The 20,652-nt window shown below is 44.1% G+C and overlaps 1 protein-coding gene across 1 annotated transcript in view; it reads left to right on the top strand.

The window, feature by feature from the left end:
* The window catches only part of LOC124796041 (protein transport protein sec31-like), a 264,782-nt gene extending 260,829 nt beyond the window's left edge, over positions 1-3,953 (top strand). Inside the window, exon 9 of the mRNA XM_047260127.1 lies at positions 3,604-3,953. Coding sequence (XP_047116083.1) covers positions 3,604-3,953 — 350 coding nt within the window. The remainder of the gene's footprint in view (positions 1-3,603) is intronic.
* Positions 3,954-20,652: the final 16,699 nt, after the last annotated feature.

The following is a 20,652-nucleotide window of genomic DNA, read 5'->3' as shown; positions in this document are numbered from 1 at the left end:
TGGAGTGACGAATCACGGTACACAATGTGGCGATCCGATGGCAGGGTGTGGTTATGGTGAATGCCCTGTGAACGTCATCAGCCCGCGTGTGTAGTACCAACAGTAAAATTCGGAGGCGATGGTGTTACGTTGCGGTCGTGTTTCTCATGGGAGGGGCTTGCACCCCTTGTTGTCTTGCATGGCACTGTCACAGCACAGGCCTCCATTGGTGTTTTAAGCACCTTCTTGCTTCCCACTGTTGAAGAGCAATTCGGGGCTGGCGATTGCATCTTTCAACACGATCGAGTACCTGTTCATAACGCACGGCCTGTGGCGGAGTGCTTACACGACAATAAGATCCCTGTAACGGACTGGCCTGCACAGAGTCCGGACCTGAATGCAATGGAACACCTTTAGGGTGTTTCGGAACTACGACTTCGTGCCAGGCCTCACCGACCGACATCGCTACGTCTCCTCAGTGCAGCACTCCGTGAAAAATAGGCTGCCATTCCCCAAGAAACCTTCCACGACCTGACTGAACGTATGCCTGCGAGAGTGAAAGCTGTCATGGAGGCTAAGTGTGGACCAACACCATACTGAAACGTAACATTACCGATGGAGGGTGCCACACGAACTTCTAAGTCATTTTCAGCTAAGTGTCCGGATTCTTTTGATCACGTAGTGTATGTCTCTCTGGTATAATCTCTTTTTAATGTAGCTGTAGTTGGATGTCAACGTGTTCTCCCTCGTGTGTTATCACCTGTGTGTCCGTGTTGGTGGTGTTTGAATAACAGAGCACTCATCTAAGGTCTTATTTGTAGATGGGGGGCGTGTTCTGGTTCAAAATGGTTCAAATGGCTCTGAGCACTATGGGACTTAACATCTGTGGTCATCAGTCCTCTAGAACTTAGAACTAGTTAAACCTAACTAACCTAAGGACATCACACACATCCATGCCCGAGGCAGGATTCGAACCTGCGACCGTAGCAGTCGCGCGGTTCCGGACTGAGCGCCTGAACCGCTAGACCACCGCGGCCGGCGGGGCGTGTTCTGCCTTGGAGATGTAGTCTGTTAGTTCTTTTAGTTGTTCCCATTTGTGTGAGTCACTGAGTGTGTCTCGTAGTGTTTCTGTTGTGATTTCTGTTACGTTTCGCCGTGTGCATTAGTACTGTACTGTACAGTACAACATAATGTGTTCAGGGAACCCGTATTAACCGCATTAGCGCCTGCCGTTTGCAGAAAGTGAGAAGTTCTGAAGGTGCGATGGATATGGGGCACGTCCAGTCAGGAAATGATCCACGGCATGACCGGTATTGTCATGATTCATCAATAACCGTTCCCTGACTCTCGGTAAAAAGGTGTACTTTCTACAGCCTTGTCACTTTAGTCCCACTGACGTTGGCAGAATACAAATGCTAAGCTTTTAGTTCACATTTGTGTTCTACAATTTCCAGGTTTAATTCCTGGAGATGATCATGTCTCCCCCTCTTAAACTATGAGGCCCAATATCTGATCGTTACGGTGATAGGGAAGACGCCCAGCAACACAAATAGCGCCTGTGTTGAGATGTTGCGGAGTGCTTCCAACAGCCTCCAGAGTACGCATTTTTGTCCACCTTTCAATGCTGTGTTGTTGGTCACTAGAGAAAGCCTATGTGCTCATACGCTTGCTGGAGACCTCGTCACCCGTTGATAGAGAGTGCACATTATTGTGCTCTGATTTGCGTGATTGGCAGTGTGTGTTGCATAGTGCTTATGCGCGAGAGTTAGCAGAGTATTTTCTCTGCTTCAGCAGTAGTTATGCCATAATATCTTGGGTGAAACTGCGTTTTTCATCAGTGAGTATCCCAGTTATCAGGTGGCTGCTTCTCTTTTAATGTTGATGTTCTGCATTTTGATCTATGGGTATCGCTGTAATGTGCCTTTCAGTAATATGTTTGCTGTCTTGTGTGCTGCGATTTTCAGTTTGTTTGTGTTGCAGAAATATTGTATAGAGTTTAGGACCACTGTCTTTGCTCTCTAATGGCGACCGGTGGTCTGTGGAATCCACTGCTAACAGGTCATTGGCATATGCCACGACCCTGTTGGTGTGTGTATCCTCATCAATGAGATGCAAGAGAGGTTCAGTTATGGCTCTTCACACCATAACACTTAGAACAATGTGGTCATGTTAAACAGTGTACCTGCATGCATTTCGTGACCCCACCTTTCGCCATATGATGATGATGATTTGGATTGAGGGGCGCTGGACATCACGGTCATTAGCGCCCTGACGAAAAATCAGCATGAAATCTCATGGGTGGGGACGAAGGCTGTCCCCACATGCAGAGCAGTTTATAACGTACTAAAGTCTGCCACCCTTCCCCACCAGCTTAGGGATGAGGCCTGATAGCTCACAAAATTTGACCACTCTGTTAACACTGGTAGCGGTATCTGCGAGGACGGTGGACAGATCTCCAGCGAGACCAAGGGCTGCCCTATTTTCAGTATTCAGGACACCCGTAGCCACAATATGCTGAACTGAAAGCGGCACGCCACAGACTTCACAGAAAGGTGGATCCTCCCCCGGAGGAGGAAGCCATGTGTGAAAGGGCTATGCCCGATGCACAGTCTGGTAAGCAAAACCTCCTTCCAGTGGCGAGGCTGACACGAAGTCCGCCAAGCTTTTGTGGTCGGTTTGAGCGACCGCAGTTTGTTGTCCGACACCTGCAACCATTCAGTCTCCCACTGACGCATAATGCATCTGTCAGATTTCACCATATGAGGGTACATTCAAAATTATCGGACGTGATTGCTTTGGTGGACCATGTGTTATGATGTGGGGAGACATAATGTTGCAAGAGCGTACTGACCTCGAAATCTTCGAACACGGGACACTCGCCCGTCAGAGTAGTGGTGCTGCACTTCTTCCCCAAATGTGTCTTTTCAGGGGTGCATTCGGCCCTGATTTCATTTTTATCGATAAGAATGAGTGATCTAATCGACTGTGCAGGTAGAGGAGCTGTTAGAACGAGAGAATATTCGGCAAATTGACTGGTTTGCTCGTTACTCTGACTTAAATCTCATCGAGCACACGTGGAATGCATTGGTGAGGTGTCTCTTATCACATCCACATACACCAGCAACCATCTGAAGGTTGTCAACCTCACTGGTGGGGGAATGGAATGCCCTACCACAAGAAGTCCTCACCAAGCTTGTGGTCAGCACTGGGGCACGTTGCAGGGCATACATGGTCGAAGGTGATCACACTCCTTACTAAGAACCGTATCATACCTTCTGTAATGTCCTTTCTGACCATTTCTTCCATCAGCCGCAAACAGCACAGTTCGTTTTGGCCGCTGCCACTGGTAATGAATGATTCATCAGACGAAAAAATTGCTTGTTTATCTGAAAACAATATGTAATTTATTGTCGCCCTCTAGAGTACAATAAATAGGTTTGTTATGAAGGGATGCTAATTGTAAATGAAGCCACCTGATATTGTTTTTTGGGGCTGAACCCTCCCCGCCTTGTTTCTACGGCATCTGTGGTTAGCGTTTACCAAGCACCCCCTCCTCGCACTTCAAATCCCTCCCGGACTGAGGCTCCTGAAAGCTTGATGATTGCGCTCCGGCACCCCCGGCAGCGCCCGCGCTGCAGGGGGTAGTGCGGGCGGCGCCTAGTTTTTGTATCGGCCGCCCCGACAAGCGGCCCTTCACGCCTGTAAATACCCTGGGGTGGCAGCTGGAGCCGCGGGCGGGCGACGTGCGCGGAATGCGTGCGGGTCGCGCGCGGCCGCTGGGGAAATCCCCCGCGATGCCCGAGAAAGTCCCCCGCGATGCGGGGGGAGTCCCGCGCGATGGCGCTCGGGCAGCCCGCAAAGTTGTTTACGGCAGACACAGGCGGCGCCGAGCCGCTGGGACCGCCGCGTACCACTCTCCGCCGCCTTTCGTAAGGCCTACGCTACGCTCTATGCTGAGTGCTGCTCCTCCGTAGACTTCTTGGACACGTAGTGTGCCTCGAACGGCGTTTAGTGTTGCTGCGAAGTTAATCCTAGCGGCATAAGCACTAAAGCCGTCGGCACACGGACGGTGCTGTCGAACGTCAACGTTGAGCGTGTTAAGTTCAACGTGCTGCTGAACGCCCAGAAACGATGCGACTTGTGCATACGGTACGTGGGCCCCAACGTGGTACACGCGATCGCAACCCACTCCGGCGGCAGTTGCGGGAAGTTTCTAGTTCGTAAATCACCCTGTTTACTAAACGGGCTCGCGTAAAATTCCCAAGTTAGCTCTATTAAAACGCACATTTCCTCCATTGTCCACGAAAAGGAAAGTACCATGTCCAATCAATAAGGACACAGGTTTATAAAAGTTCCATTACAAACAGTGCGATACAAATTTGCACTACTTCTTCACATAAGATAAACATTATTTCATCATTCCCACATTTTAGTAAAACTCTAAGGTCAGTCTTACTTGATCACTGTTCCTACCCAGTAGCAGAATCTTTGCATCACGTTAATTACGATGCGTAAAAGGAAAAGGAGCAAAATAGCTTTACACAAGTAGCGCAAGCTGTCCTGTAGATCAAGCCAATCGAACACCCAAAGAAAGGTGAACTTATATTTACATAACATCAAAAATTATAGTATATACTTACATTAAACTGATAACAAAGTAACAGAACTAATAAAAACGCAAATGTTAGGAAAAAAATTTACGTACTGGTAAGTCGCGAGCCACCGTTCAAATATAAAAACTTCACAATTCAGTGACGCTATTCACCACTCTAAACCAAAATTTTTTGGCTTGTTGCTATTCCCAGGATGTTACGTATCTTAGCACTTGCTCAAAGCTTTAATCGTAACTACATTACTAACTGAAATTTAATTATAAGAAATTGCGTTTTCTGTGCATCATCAGTGCATTGCTGCCTTCAAATAGCATACTCTCATAATACGCAAGTTACAATAATTCGTTTACCACGAATTTGATGTTTCTCATTATTTTATTGCAATGGATCACACAGTTAACAACGGGTTTTCCAGTGATTCTCAATTTGCTGGTGCTCAGAAACGGCATATTTCCGTGTAGGCTTGAAATGAATGCCAATATGGCGCCTCACAACTTTGTGCTGAAGGGAGATGTCGTGCATGTGACGTAGGTGGCGTTGTGCCATCTCATTGGTTAACGCTCAGACGCACGCTCAGAATATCTGACATGGTAGATATTGCTCTGCAAAGACTCCCGAACGTGCTATTCCACGCTGTGACGTCAGAAACTCGGCACGCTCAACGCTCAACGTTCGGATGCACGGCCCGTGTGCCGACGACATAACGCTCGTTTCCACAGGCAATGAAAAGTTGCACATACATCGCCCTCTCCTCCAGCCTCCGTATGGGCCGGCAACTCTCCCCTGTTAACATGCTACTTAGACCAGTCAACGGAGACAAATTAGAGGAAAAATTCATGTAGTCGATTTTTGTACAGTGGAATGACGGACAACTATGAACAACGTACTAAGAATCCCGACTGGTGGGGTACGAGCGTGGGCCTGCGCGGGCGTTGCAAGGTGTTTTTATTGAACAACTGGAATACTGCGGCTTCTAGCGAAAATGCTTCCCGGTACAAACTAAAAAAGCATTACATATCTTACAAAAAGGTCCCGTAGATAATTAAAATTATTGTTTTAATAGTACAAAATTAGTATTTATGGTTAAATGAAATTGGTTTAGAACGAATATTAAATTATGTATCACGTCTCGGAGTAGTAGAACCGTATTAAGGGGTAAGTTGTGGACTTGGGATGTAACAGGATGGACAGGAAGGGGATGAAATGTAGACGGTGAGAGAAGGTAGCTCTCTGTATTGTGGTCACACACTTCAGTAAATCATAGAGTTGCACACTGAAGACCGAACAACCGGTTTTCCACTCTCTCTACCCCGCACGAGAAGCAACTACAGGTTGTTTCACAAAGTTACACCGACCTTCACGCACCTCGCCTTCAGAAGCATAGGCAACGCAGTGCGCAGACATTCCTTGGGATGTTTATTTTCCGCATAGTGCATTAACACTATGTGGAATACAGATAAGCGTTACTAATAATACTAACACAAGAATCGCATGTGGACAGAATCTACCTTGCTGTCTGCACGCTGTTTTGTACTACTAGAGGGGAAACTGATTGTCAGACATCCTATATGACAGCTGTAACATTTTTCTGTGAAAAGCAACTTCCTCCGCCGTGAGCGCTGCTCGCTCTTCAGTTTACGGACAGACTATACCTCCCCAATATTTCCTGTCCAGTTCTCTTATCTAAGTAGACAAAATGACTTCATTGTGTTAGTGTTCATCTAGTGGAGTTGTTTTCAGTCTGCTAAGCTAGTACTTACGTGTAATGGTTAAGTGAGCTGTTGTGCAAAGAAGTTCAACATCTGGTGCTGGCAGCTGTCTACCACACTGTCTCAACTGTAACATGCTGTCAATATGTAATCGACTATCACGATTTCGTTATCGTCAGTATCAATAGGTGGAAAACTTTTCACAGCACGAGAAGTATCAGAATTACCACCTCAGCCTCAGCTCCCCTTACTTATGAAGAGGCCCAGACGCTTACATTGTAATTGGCTCTCTCTGCGACAGGACAAGATTACCTACGTGCTATAAAACTTCAGATATTTCAACGTAAGTCAAGTAGTGCATTACAGCAGCTATTGTTCTGGACTTGAACATGATCAGTCCCATTCCATCAGACATATTCACACCCACCTTCTCCTATGTACATAGAGGTGACAAAAGTCATGGGATAGTGACATGCACATATACAGATGGCGGTAGTATAGTGTACACAAACTATAAAAGGACTGTGCATTGGCAGAGCTGTTATTTGTACTCAGGTGATTCATGCGAAAAGGCTTCCGACTTGATTACGGTCGCACAACGAGTGTTAACAAACTTTCAAAGCAGAATGGTTAGCGAATTCAGTATTCCGAGATCCACAAGGTCAATAGTGTGTCGAGAATATCTATCTCTCACCACGTACAACGTAGTGGCCAGCCACCTTCACTTAACGACCGAGAGCAGCGGCGTTTGCCGAAAGTTGACAGATAAGCAACACTGCGTGAAATAGTTGAAGAAATCTGTAAGGGACGTACGACGTACGTATCCGCTAGGACAGTGCTGTGAAATTTGGCGTTACTGGGCTATGGCAGCAGACGAACGACGAGAGTGACTTTGGTAACAGCAAAAAAATGGTTCAAATGGCTCTGAGCACTATGGGACATAACATCTAGGTCATCAGTCCCCTAGGCGTAGAACTACTTAAACCTAACTAACCTAAGGACATCACACACAGCCATGCCCGAGGCAGGATTCGAACCTGCGACCGTAGCGGTCGCGCGGTGGTAACAGCACATCGCCTGCAGCGCCTCTCCTGTGTTGGACTCTAAACGACGGGGAAACCGTGGCCTGGTCAGATGAATCCCGATTTTAGTTGGTAACAGCTGAAGGTAGTGTTCGAGTGTGGTGCAGCCCCCACGAAGCCATGGACCGAAGTTGTCAACAAAGCAATGTGCAGGCTGATGGTGGCTTCATAATTATGTGGACTGTGTATACAAGAAATTCCGGTCGAGCTGACCAGATTATTGACTGGAGATAGTTACGTTGGCTACTTGGAGATCATCTGTAGCCTGTCATGGGCATAATGTACCCAAACAACAACGGAATTTTTGTGGATGACAATGTACCATGTCACCGGGATCAGAATTGCTCGTGTTTGGTTTGAAGATCTTACTGGACAATTCGAGCGAATGGTTGGGCCACCCAGAAAGGCCGACATGAATCCTATGGAATATTTATAGGATATAATCGGGAGGTCAACAATTGCACAAAAGACTGCACCGGGAAACGCTTCCGCAATTATGGAGCATGGTTCAGAGTTTCTGCAGGGGACTGCCAACAACTTTCTGATTCCATCTCACGTTCTGGCTCTAGGCTGGGCAAAAGAAGGTCCGACACGGTGTTAGAAGGTATCCTACTACTGTTTTCACCACGCTCTACTGCGGATGTGTGGTGTGTGTTAAGTGGCGCCAGTTAGTGCAGTCCATTCTACACGAGCCAACGATTCCTGAGTGAAAGAGATTTAAGCAGCCTAAGAACAAGACAATTGACAGTGAGGATACAGATCAGCTCGTTGTTTTTCAAGGAGTCCTTACGGAGTGAGGGAGTGGCCATGTACGTAAAAAACAGTATTCCATTTGAGTCCATAGACGTATCACGCCATTGCACTGAGCAGATATTTGAATGTTGCGCAGCGGCAGTTGAATTTTGTGAAACCAAACTCTGATTTTTGTTGTTTATAGGTCCCCTAACTCTGACTTCAGAGCATTTCTGCTCAAGCTGGAGAGGGTTCTTGATTCACTTTAGAGGAATTACCAGAAATTAGTCAAATGTGTTGACTTCAATATTAATTTTGTATATGATTGTGCAAGAAAAAGCATGTCGGTATATCTTCTAAATTAATACGATCTGTTGCAGACTGTTTATTCCAACTAGGGTGCAGGGGAACAGCAGCAGAGTCATAGACAATATTTTTATTCATTCTTTATTACTAGATGGGCATTCTGTTAGTGAAAGGGTGAATGCCCTTTCAGACCATGACGCACAAATTTTAACACTAAAAGGCTTTTGTACCCAAACAAATGTCACATATAATTACAAACTGTATTTGAAAGTTAATCCAAAGGCAATAAAGAGATTTTTAAAACTCGTTAAGGAACAAGAGTGTTTATAGTGCCGATAACATAGATGACAAATGTAATGCTTCCCTTAACACATTTCTCATGCTCTTTGAGAGTTGCTTTCCATTACAACGTTCTAAACCGGATACTAGCAGTAAAAAGCGGCCTGTGTGGCTGACTAGTGGGATAAGGATATCACGTAGAACAAAGAGGGAATTATATCAAAATGCTAGAAGTAGTCACAATCAAGCTACAGTAGCTCATTGAAAACAATATTGCAAGGTGCTTAAAAATGTTATTATGAGGGAAAAGAGTACGTGGTACGCAAGTATAATGGCTAATTCACAAGATAAAATTAAAACCATATGGTCAGTTGCGAAGGAAGTGTCTGGTCAGCAGCACAAGGTCGACGATATAAAGTCAGTTCGTAGTAAAAATATATCTGTTACTTATAAATCAGATATATGTACAGTATTTAACAATCATTTTCAAAGCATTGCTGGTGAATTAAACAAAAATTTAGTTTCTACAGAGAATCATATAACTCTCTTGGTAAATGCCTTTCCGAGACTGATGTCTGAAATATTCCTCAGTGATACAGACAAGGGGGAGAGTGAGCCAATAATGAAACCACTGAAAAATAAGGACTCGCATGGATATGATGGAGTGCCTATCAGAATATCAAAGTACTGTGCTGCACATGCTATCCCGGTATTAAGCCATACTTGTAACTTTTCCTTTAGAAATGGTCAGTTTCCGGAACGAGTAAAGTACTTAGTAGGAAAGCCGCTTCATAAAATGGGAGAAAGGGATCATGTAGACAGTTTAAGACCTATTTCTATGCCATCAGTGTTTGCTAAAGTTACTGAAAATGCTGTGTATGTAAGAACAATTGATCATTTTATATCATAGATTTGCTATTAAATGTACAGTTCGGCTTTAGAAGTTGTTTTACAATTGAAAATGCTAAATTTTCTTTTCTCTTTGAGGTACTGGATGGGTTAAACAAAAGGTTTCGAACACTATGTATATTCTTTGATTTGCCTAAGGCGTTAGATTGTGTTGATCACAAAATATTACTCCAGAAGTTGGACCATTACGGAATAAGGGGAGTAGCTCACAATTGTTTCACCTCTTACTTTAGCAACAGACAGCAAAAGATTCTATTCAAAGTGTTGAGAATGGCTGTGATGTGGGATCTGAGTGGGCTACGCTCAAATGGGGGGTGCCCCAGCGATCAGTGTTGGGGCCACTCCTGTTCTTTATTTATGTAAATGACATGCTCTCTAGCATTATGGGTAAACCTAAAATTTTTCTATTTGCTGATGACACTAGCTTGGTAGTAAAGGATGTTGCGTGCAACATTGGCTCTGTTTCAAACAGTGCAGTTCATGACTTAAGTTCATGGCTTGTAGATTCAGTTTTACTGTTTCTAACACACATTCAACAAAACCCGACGTTTTAATTTCGCAGAATGGACATATGATTAGTGAAACCGAACAGTTCAGATTTCTAGGTGTTTTGATAGAAAGTAAACTGAAGTGGAAAGCACACATTCAGGATCTTGTTCAAAGACTTAATGCTGGCAGTTTTACTGTTCGAACGGTATCTGAAGTAAGTGATTGTTCGACACGAAAATTAGTCTACTTTACTTATTTTCATTCTCTTATGTCTTATGGTATTATATTTGGGTTAACTCTAAAGGATATTTTTGGCTCAGAAACAGGCGGTCCGTGTAATGAGCGGCGTAAGTTCACGAACCTCTTGTCGACCCCTGTTGACGAGTCTAGGTATTCTGACATTGGCCTCTCAATAAATATATTATTTACTGTCATTTCTTGTTAACAATATCAGCTTATTTCCAAGAATAAGCAGCTTTCACTCAGTTAATTCTCGGCAGAAACCAAAACTGGATTTGGATCGGACTTCTTCAATTCTTGTGCAGAAAGGTGTGCAGTATACTGCTGCGTCCATTTTCAATAACCTACCACAGAATCCAAAAATCTTGGCGGTAATCCACGCGCTTTAGAATCGAAACTGAAGAGTCTCCTCATGGGTCACTCCTTCTAGCCCGTCGAGGAGTTCCTTGAAAAATTAAGCTAATTTTTATGTTACATTGTTGATTACGTTTACTTAAACTTATGACTTGACCTTTTTTGGTTTCATAAAAATTTTATTTTATCTGTTATTACTTCTACATTGTAATTTCATGTACTGACTCTTTCCATGAACTTGGAGATTTGGTCCTCAATTTGGTCCTACGGAACTTGACATGTAAATAAAAATAAAAATTAAGTGCAGTAACTTTCTGGTGATTCACTGATTCACTATGAAGTGACTACAACACGATTAACAAGCTACGATATGCTATCAAGGATAGACAATCGCATGGTGACTCCTTATCAACCTAATCTATTTCCCGCCAACACCACGTGGGTCAGTGATAACAATATCCCATGTTTACAGGAACATATCTTACATAAAAGCTACAAAACTGAAAATACACTCATCAGCCAGAACATAATAACGACCTATTTAACAGCTGGTATATCTACCTTCGGCACGGATAACGGCGGCCACGTGTAGTGATATGGAAGAAATGAGGCCTTGATAGTTCGCTGTCCAGGGAACTGGCGCCACATCTGAACGCATTAAGTAACCTGATTCCTGTACATTCCGGGGAGGGGGGTGATGAGCTCTGACGCCACGTTCAATCACATACGAGATGTGTTCGATCGGGCTCTGATCTGGCGAGCTGGAGGCCAGCATATCAACTGAAACTCGCCATTGTGTCCCTCGAACTACTCCATCACACTCCTGGTCTTGTGACATGGCGCAGTTGTTGCAAAATGCCACTGCCATTGGGAAACATGATAGTTATGAAGGAGTGTACATGGCCTGCAACCACTTTACGATGCTTGGCCGTCACGGAGCCTTGCATGAGCTTCATTGATCCCATGGATGGCCTGCTAATGTTCCTCAGAGCGTAAAGGAGCCGCCGTCAGCTTGTCACCGTCCAACAGTACAGATGCTAAGGAGCTGCTCTCCCGGGAGAAGACAGAGCGTGCTCTCCCATCGCCATGATGAATATGGTATCGGGAATTATCATATCATGCAACCCTCTGCCACTGCACCAACGTCTTGTGTCAATGGTCACGTACCCATTTCATTCATGGTTGCCGACGTCGTAGTGCTAACATTACCATATGCGTGGGTCGTCGACTGCGGAGGCCCATCGTTAGGAGTGTTCGATGCACTGTGTGTTCAGACACACTTGTACCCTGCCCAGCATTAAAGTCTGATGTCAGTTCCGCCACAGTTCGCCATCTGTCCAGGTTTATCTTTCTGCCCAGCCTACGACGTCCGACACCTACAAGGGGTGGCTGTCCAACCCCACGATGTCTGGACGTGGCCGGCCGGTGTGGCCGTGCGGTTCTAGGCGCTTCAGTCTCGAATCGCGTGACCGCTACGGTCGCAGGTTCGAATCCTGCCTCGGGCATGGATGTGTGTGATGTCCTTAGGTTAGTTAGGTTTACGTATTTCTAAGTTCTAGGGGACTGATGACCACAGATGTTAAGTCCCATTGTTCTCAGAGCCATCTGGACGTGGTTTCACCACATGTTGGAGACACTCACCATAGCACTCCTAGAACATCCGACAAGTCGTACAGTTTCGGAAATGTTCGTTCCGACCCTCCGGGCCATCACAATCTGCTCTCAGTCAAAGTCAGACAGATCGCGCGTCTTCCCCATTCTACACACGGACAGCACCCTGACTGTTACTACATACACCGTACCTGTGTCTGACTAGCAGTCTTCCCTCGCCAGGTGACGCTGCTATCGCCTGGACGGGTTTATATCGAAAGTAGGTCAGAGGCCATAGTGTTCTGGCTGATCAGTGCAACTCCTTTACTCAAACGCTAGCACAGTGAAGTTATTTTGTTTACTCACGTAACGGAATTGGACAAGAAATGCTGGTGAGGTTTCAGCATGTCAGTAAACTGAAAATCTAACAGCGCTCATGGGGAAGGGGAGGTACACTTTCTCGGAAGAACGCTTTATCTGCTATACGGTATGACTAAGAATAAATTCTTCTCTAGCAGTATGTAGAACAGTGTGCAGAAATGTACGCACAATCTTTCCATATGCGTTTATTGCGTTACTGTTATTAATAACTTATATCTGTGTTTCACGCAGATTTAACACACTTTGTAGAAATCAAATACCCGCGGACGTTCTGGACACTGCGTCGCCAGTGTTTCACAAGCAGTGGAAAGGTCGATGTAACGCTGTGAAACACTCTCTAGTTACTTCTTCCTCCCGCCTGCTCCCGCTTGAGTTTGCAGATATGCGAAGGAGGGCAGTGCATGAACGCAATCCGGCAACCTGTCTTATCTCACGCGTCCACCACCCGCCCCCTTCTTCCGTCCTGTAATAACCTCGGAACACAGTTTACCCTGTAATACGTTCTACTGCACTTATAAACGGTAAACACTTTAATATTTGCTCTTAACCCATTACTTTGATCATTTTATACCATTAAAATAGTAATTTTTTCCATTTCTTGCAACGTGGAAATAATAAGCTATAGAGAAAAAAATGAGTAGTTTACTTTTGTACTGGGAGATATTTTCGCTAGCACCTACGATGTACGAGTTATTCAAGAAAAACGTAAAAAAGTAAGTTTTAAGTCCTCCCCCGCCCCCGCCCCTCCTCCTCGTCAGGCCTCCGCCAAGCCCCTTGGAAATCACCTCTCGGGTTATAATTTTTAGATCTTGTTACATCACTCCCCCTACCACTCCACAAAAAATTGAACTACATGTATTTCTCCCTTACATCAATGTCTTGATTTTCGTTGACTGGGCTAAATGGCTCACCGTCATGGCAACAGGCCCGACAGGTAAGCTAAAACCCGTTTAACTTATTGGCGTCATGCACGTTCTCCCACAATCGTTCATCTGCTACCATTCTGCACTTGTCCGCTCGATGTCGTCTTCAATCGTTCGTGTACGTGAATAGTTGGCGCCTAAAAACATAGTGACAGAATACTTTAGAAGTATATTAAAATATTTTAACTGAGATTGTAGTCTTGAAGAGATTCACACTACAGCAGAAAAGTTAATATTGTAAAGCTATTTACATTTCAGTGCAGTGATAGTATTTGGCTTAACCACTGAGTGGAAAAATTACAATGAAATAAAAATTGATAATGTATTAGTGTCTTCGCAGATGTGAAGCTATTCTTCAACAAAATAAAGTCCAATGTAATTACAATACTCGTTCTTATTAGAGCAGTCACTGTATGAAGAATGATTCTATAAATTATTGCAAGGTTTATTGACAAAATTAAGTATAGGAAAAATTATATTAACAGCATCTGCTACATCCCAAAACCCCGACTAACTGTTGAAACTTCTTTATTTAAATGAGTGTGACTGTACTTAAATTGCAGAATGACTGAGAAGACGAATCTTCTACGTTATTTGATTCTGAAACAGCTGAGTAAAACTGAACGTACTGAGCCTACTTTCTCTTTACTTTTTCTTGTCATGTCAACACTGACCCACAATATTCTAGCGCAGCGCAATCTGACTGCTCAAAAAAATTACAACCTTACTTCAAATAATTAGTTCAGAATAATGGCCCTGACTAAAAAGAAATCTTAACAATAACCTGTGCATTTCATTAAGCATTTACCTCACAAAAATCTTCATTACGCGAACTACTGCAATACAGTGAGCGTTAATACTGTCAACTAAATAAAATATTGTAATTACTACAGCCACTAACAAGTAACAGGCAAGTGGTTAGCAAAGGAAATATTTTGTTGCAAACAAAAAATGTATTTTTTACCTTAATAATGTGACACCCAGTTCGAACACGAATATAAATCGTCATTGACATCTAGTACAAAGGTATATTAATCATGGATAATATTCCATCTCCAACTCGAACATGTACAGATCGCTAGCCTACGCTAACACTTCAGACCTCTACCCTCCATCAATGATAACTTCTCACATCTAACATCCATCACTGCTGACTGGTCACCTCCAAGTGCCCAACAGTATTTCCATCACTGCTGGTGATTAACTTTCAACAACGAGTCCAACCAGCCATAGAGTCTCTTACAAAGAAAGCGCAGTCAGAGATCCAATGCAAAGCGCTACACAGCGCTGCCAACACAGAAGCAACCCACTTACACTATAAAACAATAGCGTAGCAAAACTGCTGTGATGACAGCCTTGCCTTCCGATGTATTGTAAAACATCGCCAGAATATCACATAGCAAAAAACGATGTTGTGCTTTTAGGAATTCAGTAAAAATTCTACAGTGATGCTTAAGAGGTGACCAGTTCCGAAATCTCGGTGTTAATTCTAAATCAACGCAAGCTGCCATACTATCTCGCACACGTAAATCTCGTTTGTCTGTGGAGCAAAAAATATAGTTTAAAATGAATTCAAAAGCACTTTTACTTACTCATTCACTGTCTGTCGGCTAAACTTGCTAGGTGTCGGGGCTAGCAGTGTATTTAACACGAAATTCTTCTAGAATCTCTAAGCCCCCCCCCCCCCCCCGACTTTTGCTGTTGCACATGGATTAAAGAGAAACGCGAACTGACTGTAACCGACCCTGCAAGTGGAGTAGAAAAGAGTTTGGCACCTGCAATAATTTAATTTGATAAATAAGTTAAATAAAGGAAAGTTTCATTAACATAGTGAGAAATGAAAGGGTTGCTCTACCGATTAACAGAATGACAGTTCTGTCCAAAATAACAATATAATTTATTATGACTAAACTCAAAATAATAAACAAAACACATAAAACATTTACAATACATCAGATTGTCAAATAGGATACTCAAATAAATGCTGTGAAGGTGAGGTTGTCCCTAAACTAGATTGTGACATTTATGACGAAGTGGTATGTGGAGTCAATTCCTTGCAACTCAGATCTTAAGAGAAATACACAGCCAACCCGACATTAATTGCTGCTACAGTAGCGAGAACTCAGACAATGAACACCCAAGACAGAACAAAGTTAGAAAAAGACGAACAGGTGCGCTCCGCTGAGCTCTGATTATCACCTAGGAAAATCCCTAATCTGCCGGTGCTGCAGACATACATTACCAAGCTTTCTTCTTAACTTCAAGACTTCCTACCAATACAAATGCGCCTCTTAGGGAGATGAAGAAGGCTCGCCACACAATCACTGACGATACAGTGATCAATTTTAACAAGCGAAGTCACACAGTAACTCCGATATAGTCAACTTTAGCCAGAACTGCTCAAGACAGACAACATAGGCCGCTTGTACGCAGAACGCTCAATTGCCAACTGTACTCGGAAAGTTACGTTGAAGTCGGAACTTCAGCAACTTCGTCAAACAGTTACAATTAAATAAAAGTATATTAGACAGCCAACGGAAGGCACGCTGTCCAGAGCAGCGAGAGCTCAGTCTTGTAACCTACTCCGACCGAAAGGCGAGAGCCCACTCTCTCAAGAGCACCCATACAAGCCAAACACAGAACATTCCCGCTTCCATGACAGTGGCTGTGGTTAAACGTTCCAATCAGCAACTCGAAAACCGACGGAAAATTCCACTCTATTGCCAAAGCACTACTAGTCCACCAATGGAGATTCTTGGCGTCAATTTCTGCGCCGATTTTGCTACGTCACGGAACTATGCCCTGAGTAAGCCAGTCACAATTACGATTTTGCAGAAAACGCGGGAATTTGCCCGCCAAGACTGCCTGGGAACACAAGTCATTCCCACGCCTCGCTGGTAGCCCGCCAGAAAGTGTTTCCACTAAGTTTCTGCGAAGTAACGGAGTCTCTAGCCCAGCCGCTCCTTCTGGCCCCTTTCGGCGTGTCGCTCTTATGACAATGTCGGCGTCTGGAAAGCACCCACTCGACTCCCTCACACCCGTTGGCTTAACCATTTCAAGCCCAGCAGAACTGGCCTGTCACTGGACCACCCGGGTGACGAGAGACGCTGCGTGGGAAGTCCGCGTGTGAAGAAATAGCAACTTTTCACCACATGCAATTAGAGAGGAAAATCGAATTACTCAAAGATAGAAATATGAGCGAAGGCTCATGCCACCCCTCATAGCCCCTAAGCCATTTTAGATTGTAATTGGTGAACAGTTGGCTCACTTAGGAGCAAGGTAGTGAGTCAGTCGCCCAAGAACAATCTTGCAAATTGACTCCACATGCCGCACTCTATAAAAAAAAATCACTGCAACTGAAAAATGCAGCTCGTAGAGGGAGGATTATTTATGATGCAGCTAACTTCATCTTCTTAATATGGAACTCCAACACTCACCTCACAAATCCATACCCAGGGAGCCCCTTCCAAACACCGATTCACACAGAAATTCACGCTCTAGATATGTCCCGGGCATGTGAGCCAAATATGGAGCAGTTTATTCTTTACAATCAGAGTTGGAGTGCTCCGCAATTAAATGCCCAAGACATTACAACAATTTCAATCATTAAACTAACCTGAACTCAATCACACATGATACTATTTAAGTTAACAATCTCTTTGTGAGCTTTCAGAATCTAATTACAACCCCCGATTCATTCTGTCTCCCTGCAGCAAGAAGAACCTTTACAAAATGTTCCCTGAACTGATGGTCCCTTCACAATGACAGTGGTGGTATCTGCTTCAGTTTATGGGGACTTCAGGTACACTGTTTGCATACACACAACAATAAATACAGAATACAGAAAAAAGACATGGTGTGGAGAACAATACAGTAAGTTTGGAAGGTAGGAGACGAGATACTGGCAGAAGTAAAGCTGTGAAGACCGGGCGTGAGTCGTGCTTCGGTAGTTCAGATGGTAGAGCACTTGACCGCGAAAGGCAAAGGTCCCGAGTTCGAGTCTCGGTCGGGCACACAGTTTTAATCTGCCAGGAAGTTTCAACGATACAGTAATTTGTAATTTGTGCGCCTTACTCTATCACTTACATAAGAATTACAGTGCAAAACACAACACTTACGAGGTATAACATACATTACAAAAACAACAGTAGAGAAAGAAATTTAAGAAAAAAAACAAGGTTCATGGGGTGTCAAGTTATGCTTGCACATTGCGCAATGTTCACGACTGTGCTGAGAATGCGGCACTAAATGACATTGTTAGAAATATTCGAAGCACTTCACAAATTCGTTAGTTTCTCTGAGGGGGTTGGTATGTTGAGTCATATGCATTGATGCACGTGGTTCCATGTCTTGAGCATCGGAGGGGGGCTTTTTGGATGGGGCCACGGTACTGACATCACATAGGGCTAAACATTGGGTGTTGTTGCTACGTTGTTGCAACAGCAATAGGGTGTGCTGGAGCATCTGCAGTACGCTGTTGAGATTGCAGCAAGACCCATGCATATGATCACGGCAGTACGGTAGGAAGACATAGTTGATAGGCTCTCCTCACGTCGATTAATTGTCTCTGAGGTCTACTAGTTGGGATACCTCACTAGTCCAGATCTCTTTTCTCCCTGGACAGTACTTTACGTTTCCCAATATTGCAGTTCGACGAGGGATGATGACACGTGGAGTGACTCCACAAGTGTGTGAGGCCATCCAGACAGGATCGAACTAGGAGCGACGATTGCTGCAACTGCTCTCTAAGTGAGAGTAGAAGTTAGAAATGAGACAATTCATTTGTTAGAGTTTGTGGCACGATACTGCTTTGTGTATGCAGATAGGGCAATGCTAGTGAGTTGTAAAAACTCAAACAGGTGAGTATAGAGCGTCCCTTTCTGTCCTGCGGCACATGAGGCGCAGGTTCTGACACCGTACGTGATCTTCTTCGTGCACTCACGACAACGCGGTCTGCCACAGGGAATCCCTCCAAATGGCTGCCGCGACCGGAGAGCTAGCTGGCTGTTGCGTCCTGGTCGCGTGTCAGTGTCAACGGCCAGCCTCACTTTCTCTTGTGGCCCGGCGAGGGTTGTCTTACCCCTAATCCCTCAGGTATACAACCCGGTGACACAGAGCATGCTCTGTGCCCGGTGACTGACAGCTTGTAGGACCGGACACTCCCGAGCCCTTCTCGTCAGGTGGCGCGCTGACGCTCCCCTTCCTGCAGGTAGCCGATGACTTCTTGTTGCTGCTCCGGCTGGCCTATGCACTGCCAGGATACCCGTCATCTGCACAATTCTGACAAAAATCTTATGCCTAACTTTTTCCCATGACCTTCTATGTTATAATAAATTTACATAACGACACATTGATGGTCTGTCATTTCAGACACTCTTATTTTAATTCTATAGTTATTAATCTATGGCTATCATTATAACAAAATCTTGGTGTATCTAACATTGACATGGAAATGATTTATCTTGATATTTGTGTGGAGACCGATCTCACTACTGTACATCGTGTGTGATGGTATGTATTAGATGACAACTAAATGTGCGTGCCCGCACTAATGTTACTATTACTTATATAAAGCGACAGTCGACATGCTCAAGAGTTAACTACCATTTGCCAACGATCTACATTCTATGTCTTTTGAATAAATTATGTTATTATGCAGGTGGAAGTTTTACTGAGTTATAAAGAACATGCAACTATTCTACGTTCACTCGCCCGTCGTCCCTCCATCTCGGGGTCTGTGGTTTGATGATCTGAAAAATAGCATCCCAACAGGCGCGCGCCAAACACTTGTGGTAGAAAACCCCCCAATATTAAGGATCTAGTTATTGTTAAATCCTAAAGCTTAACTTATTCTAGTATATGGTACTTTCCTTTTTTTCCTTATTCAATACCCTTACATAATTCCTGTTGCGCTGAGATGTCTCGCTGCTCGCCGCTATTGACGACGACAGTGATGTGCGCACCGTACTACACGGCCTCCGAGTTCTCACTACGCCTCACTGAAACTCCAGAGAATGGGTTAGCCATGGCTATAATGTGACGCGGTTTTCGCGATCAAAGCGCATCTTTCCAGAGAAAAATCTTATGCCTAACTTTTTCCCATGACCTTCTATGTTATAATAAATTTACATAACGACACATTGATGGTCTGTCATTTCAGACACTCTTATTTTAATTCTATAGTTATTAATCTATGGCTATCATTATAACAAAATCTTGGTGTATCTAACATTGACATGGAAATGATTTATCTTGATATTTGTGTGGAGACCGATCTCACTACTGTACATCGTGTGTGATGGTATGTATTAGATGACAACTAAATGTGCGTGCCCGCACTAATGTTACTATTACTTATATAAAGCGACAGTCGACATGCTCAAGAGTTAACTACCATTTGCCAACGATCTACATTCTATGTCTTTTGAATAAATTATGTTATTATGCAGGTGGAAGTTTTACTGAGTTATAAAGAACATGCAACTATTCTACGTTCACTCGCCCGTCGTCCCTCCATCTCGGGGTCTGTGGTTTGATGATCTGAAAAATAGCATCCCAACAGGCGCGCGCCAAACACTTGTGGTAGAAAACCCCCCAATATTAAGGATCTAGTTATTGTTAAATCCTAAAGCTTAACTTATTCTAGTATATGGTACTTTCCTTTTTTTCCTTATTCAATACCCTTACATAATTCCTGTTGCGCTGAGATGTCTCGCTGCTCGCCGCTATTGACGACGACAGTGATGTGCGCACCGTACTACACGGCCTCCGAGTTCTCACTACGCCTCACTGAAACTCCAGAGAATGGGTTAGCCATGGCTATACAAGACAAATAGTTGCAACTTCTTTTTCTATGTGACGCGGTTTTCGCGATCAAAGCGCATCTTTCCAGAGGCAATGTAATATGACCAAGCCAGGATTGGTTCCTGTTGAGGATTCCGTTGCCCACCACACACCAGCTACACAGTATGTCACGAATCTCCAAATACAATTCTTTGGTTATTCAGCTGTGACAGTCACGAGCAGCACGCTAAATCCCCAACCAGCACATTGGCATGGTAGGCTT

Source organism: Schistocerca piceifrons, chromosome 4, assembly GCF_021461385.2.
Source record: "Schistocerca piceifrons isolate TAMUIC-IGC-003096 chromosome 4, iqSchPice1.1, whole genome shotgun sequence".
In the NCBI taxonomy this organism is placed as follows: Eukaryota; Metazoa; Arthropoda; class Insecta; order Orthoptera; family Acrididae; genus Schistocerca; species Schistocerca piceifrons.
This window is presented reverse-complemented; position numbering and strand designations above follow the sequence as displayed.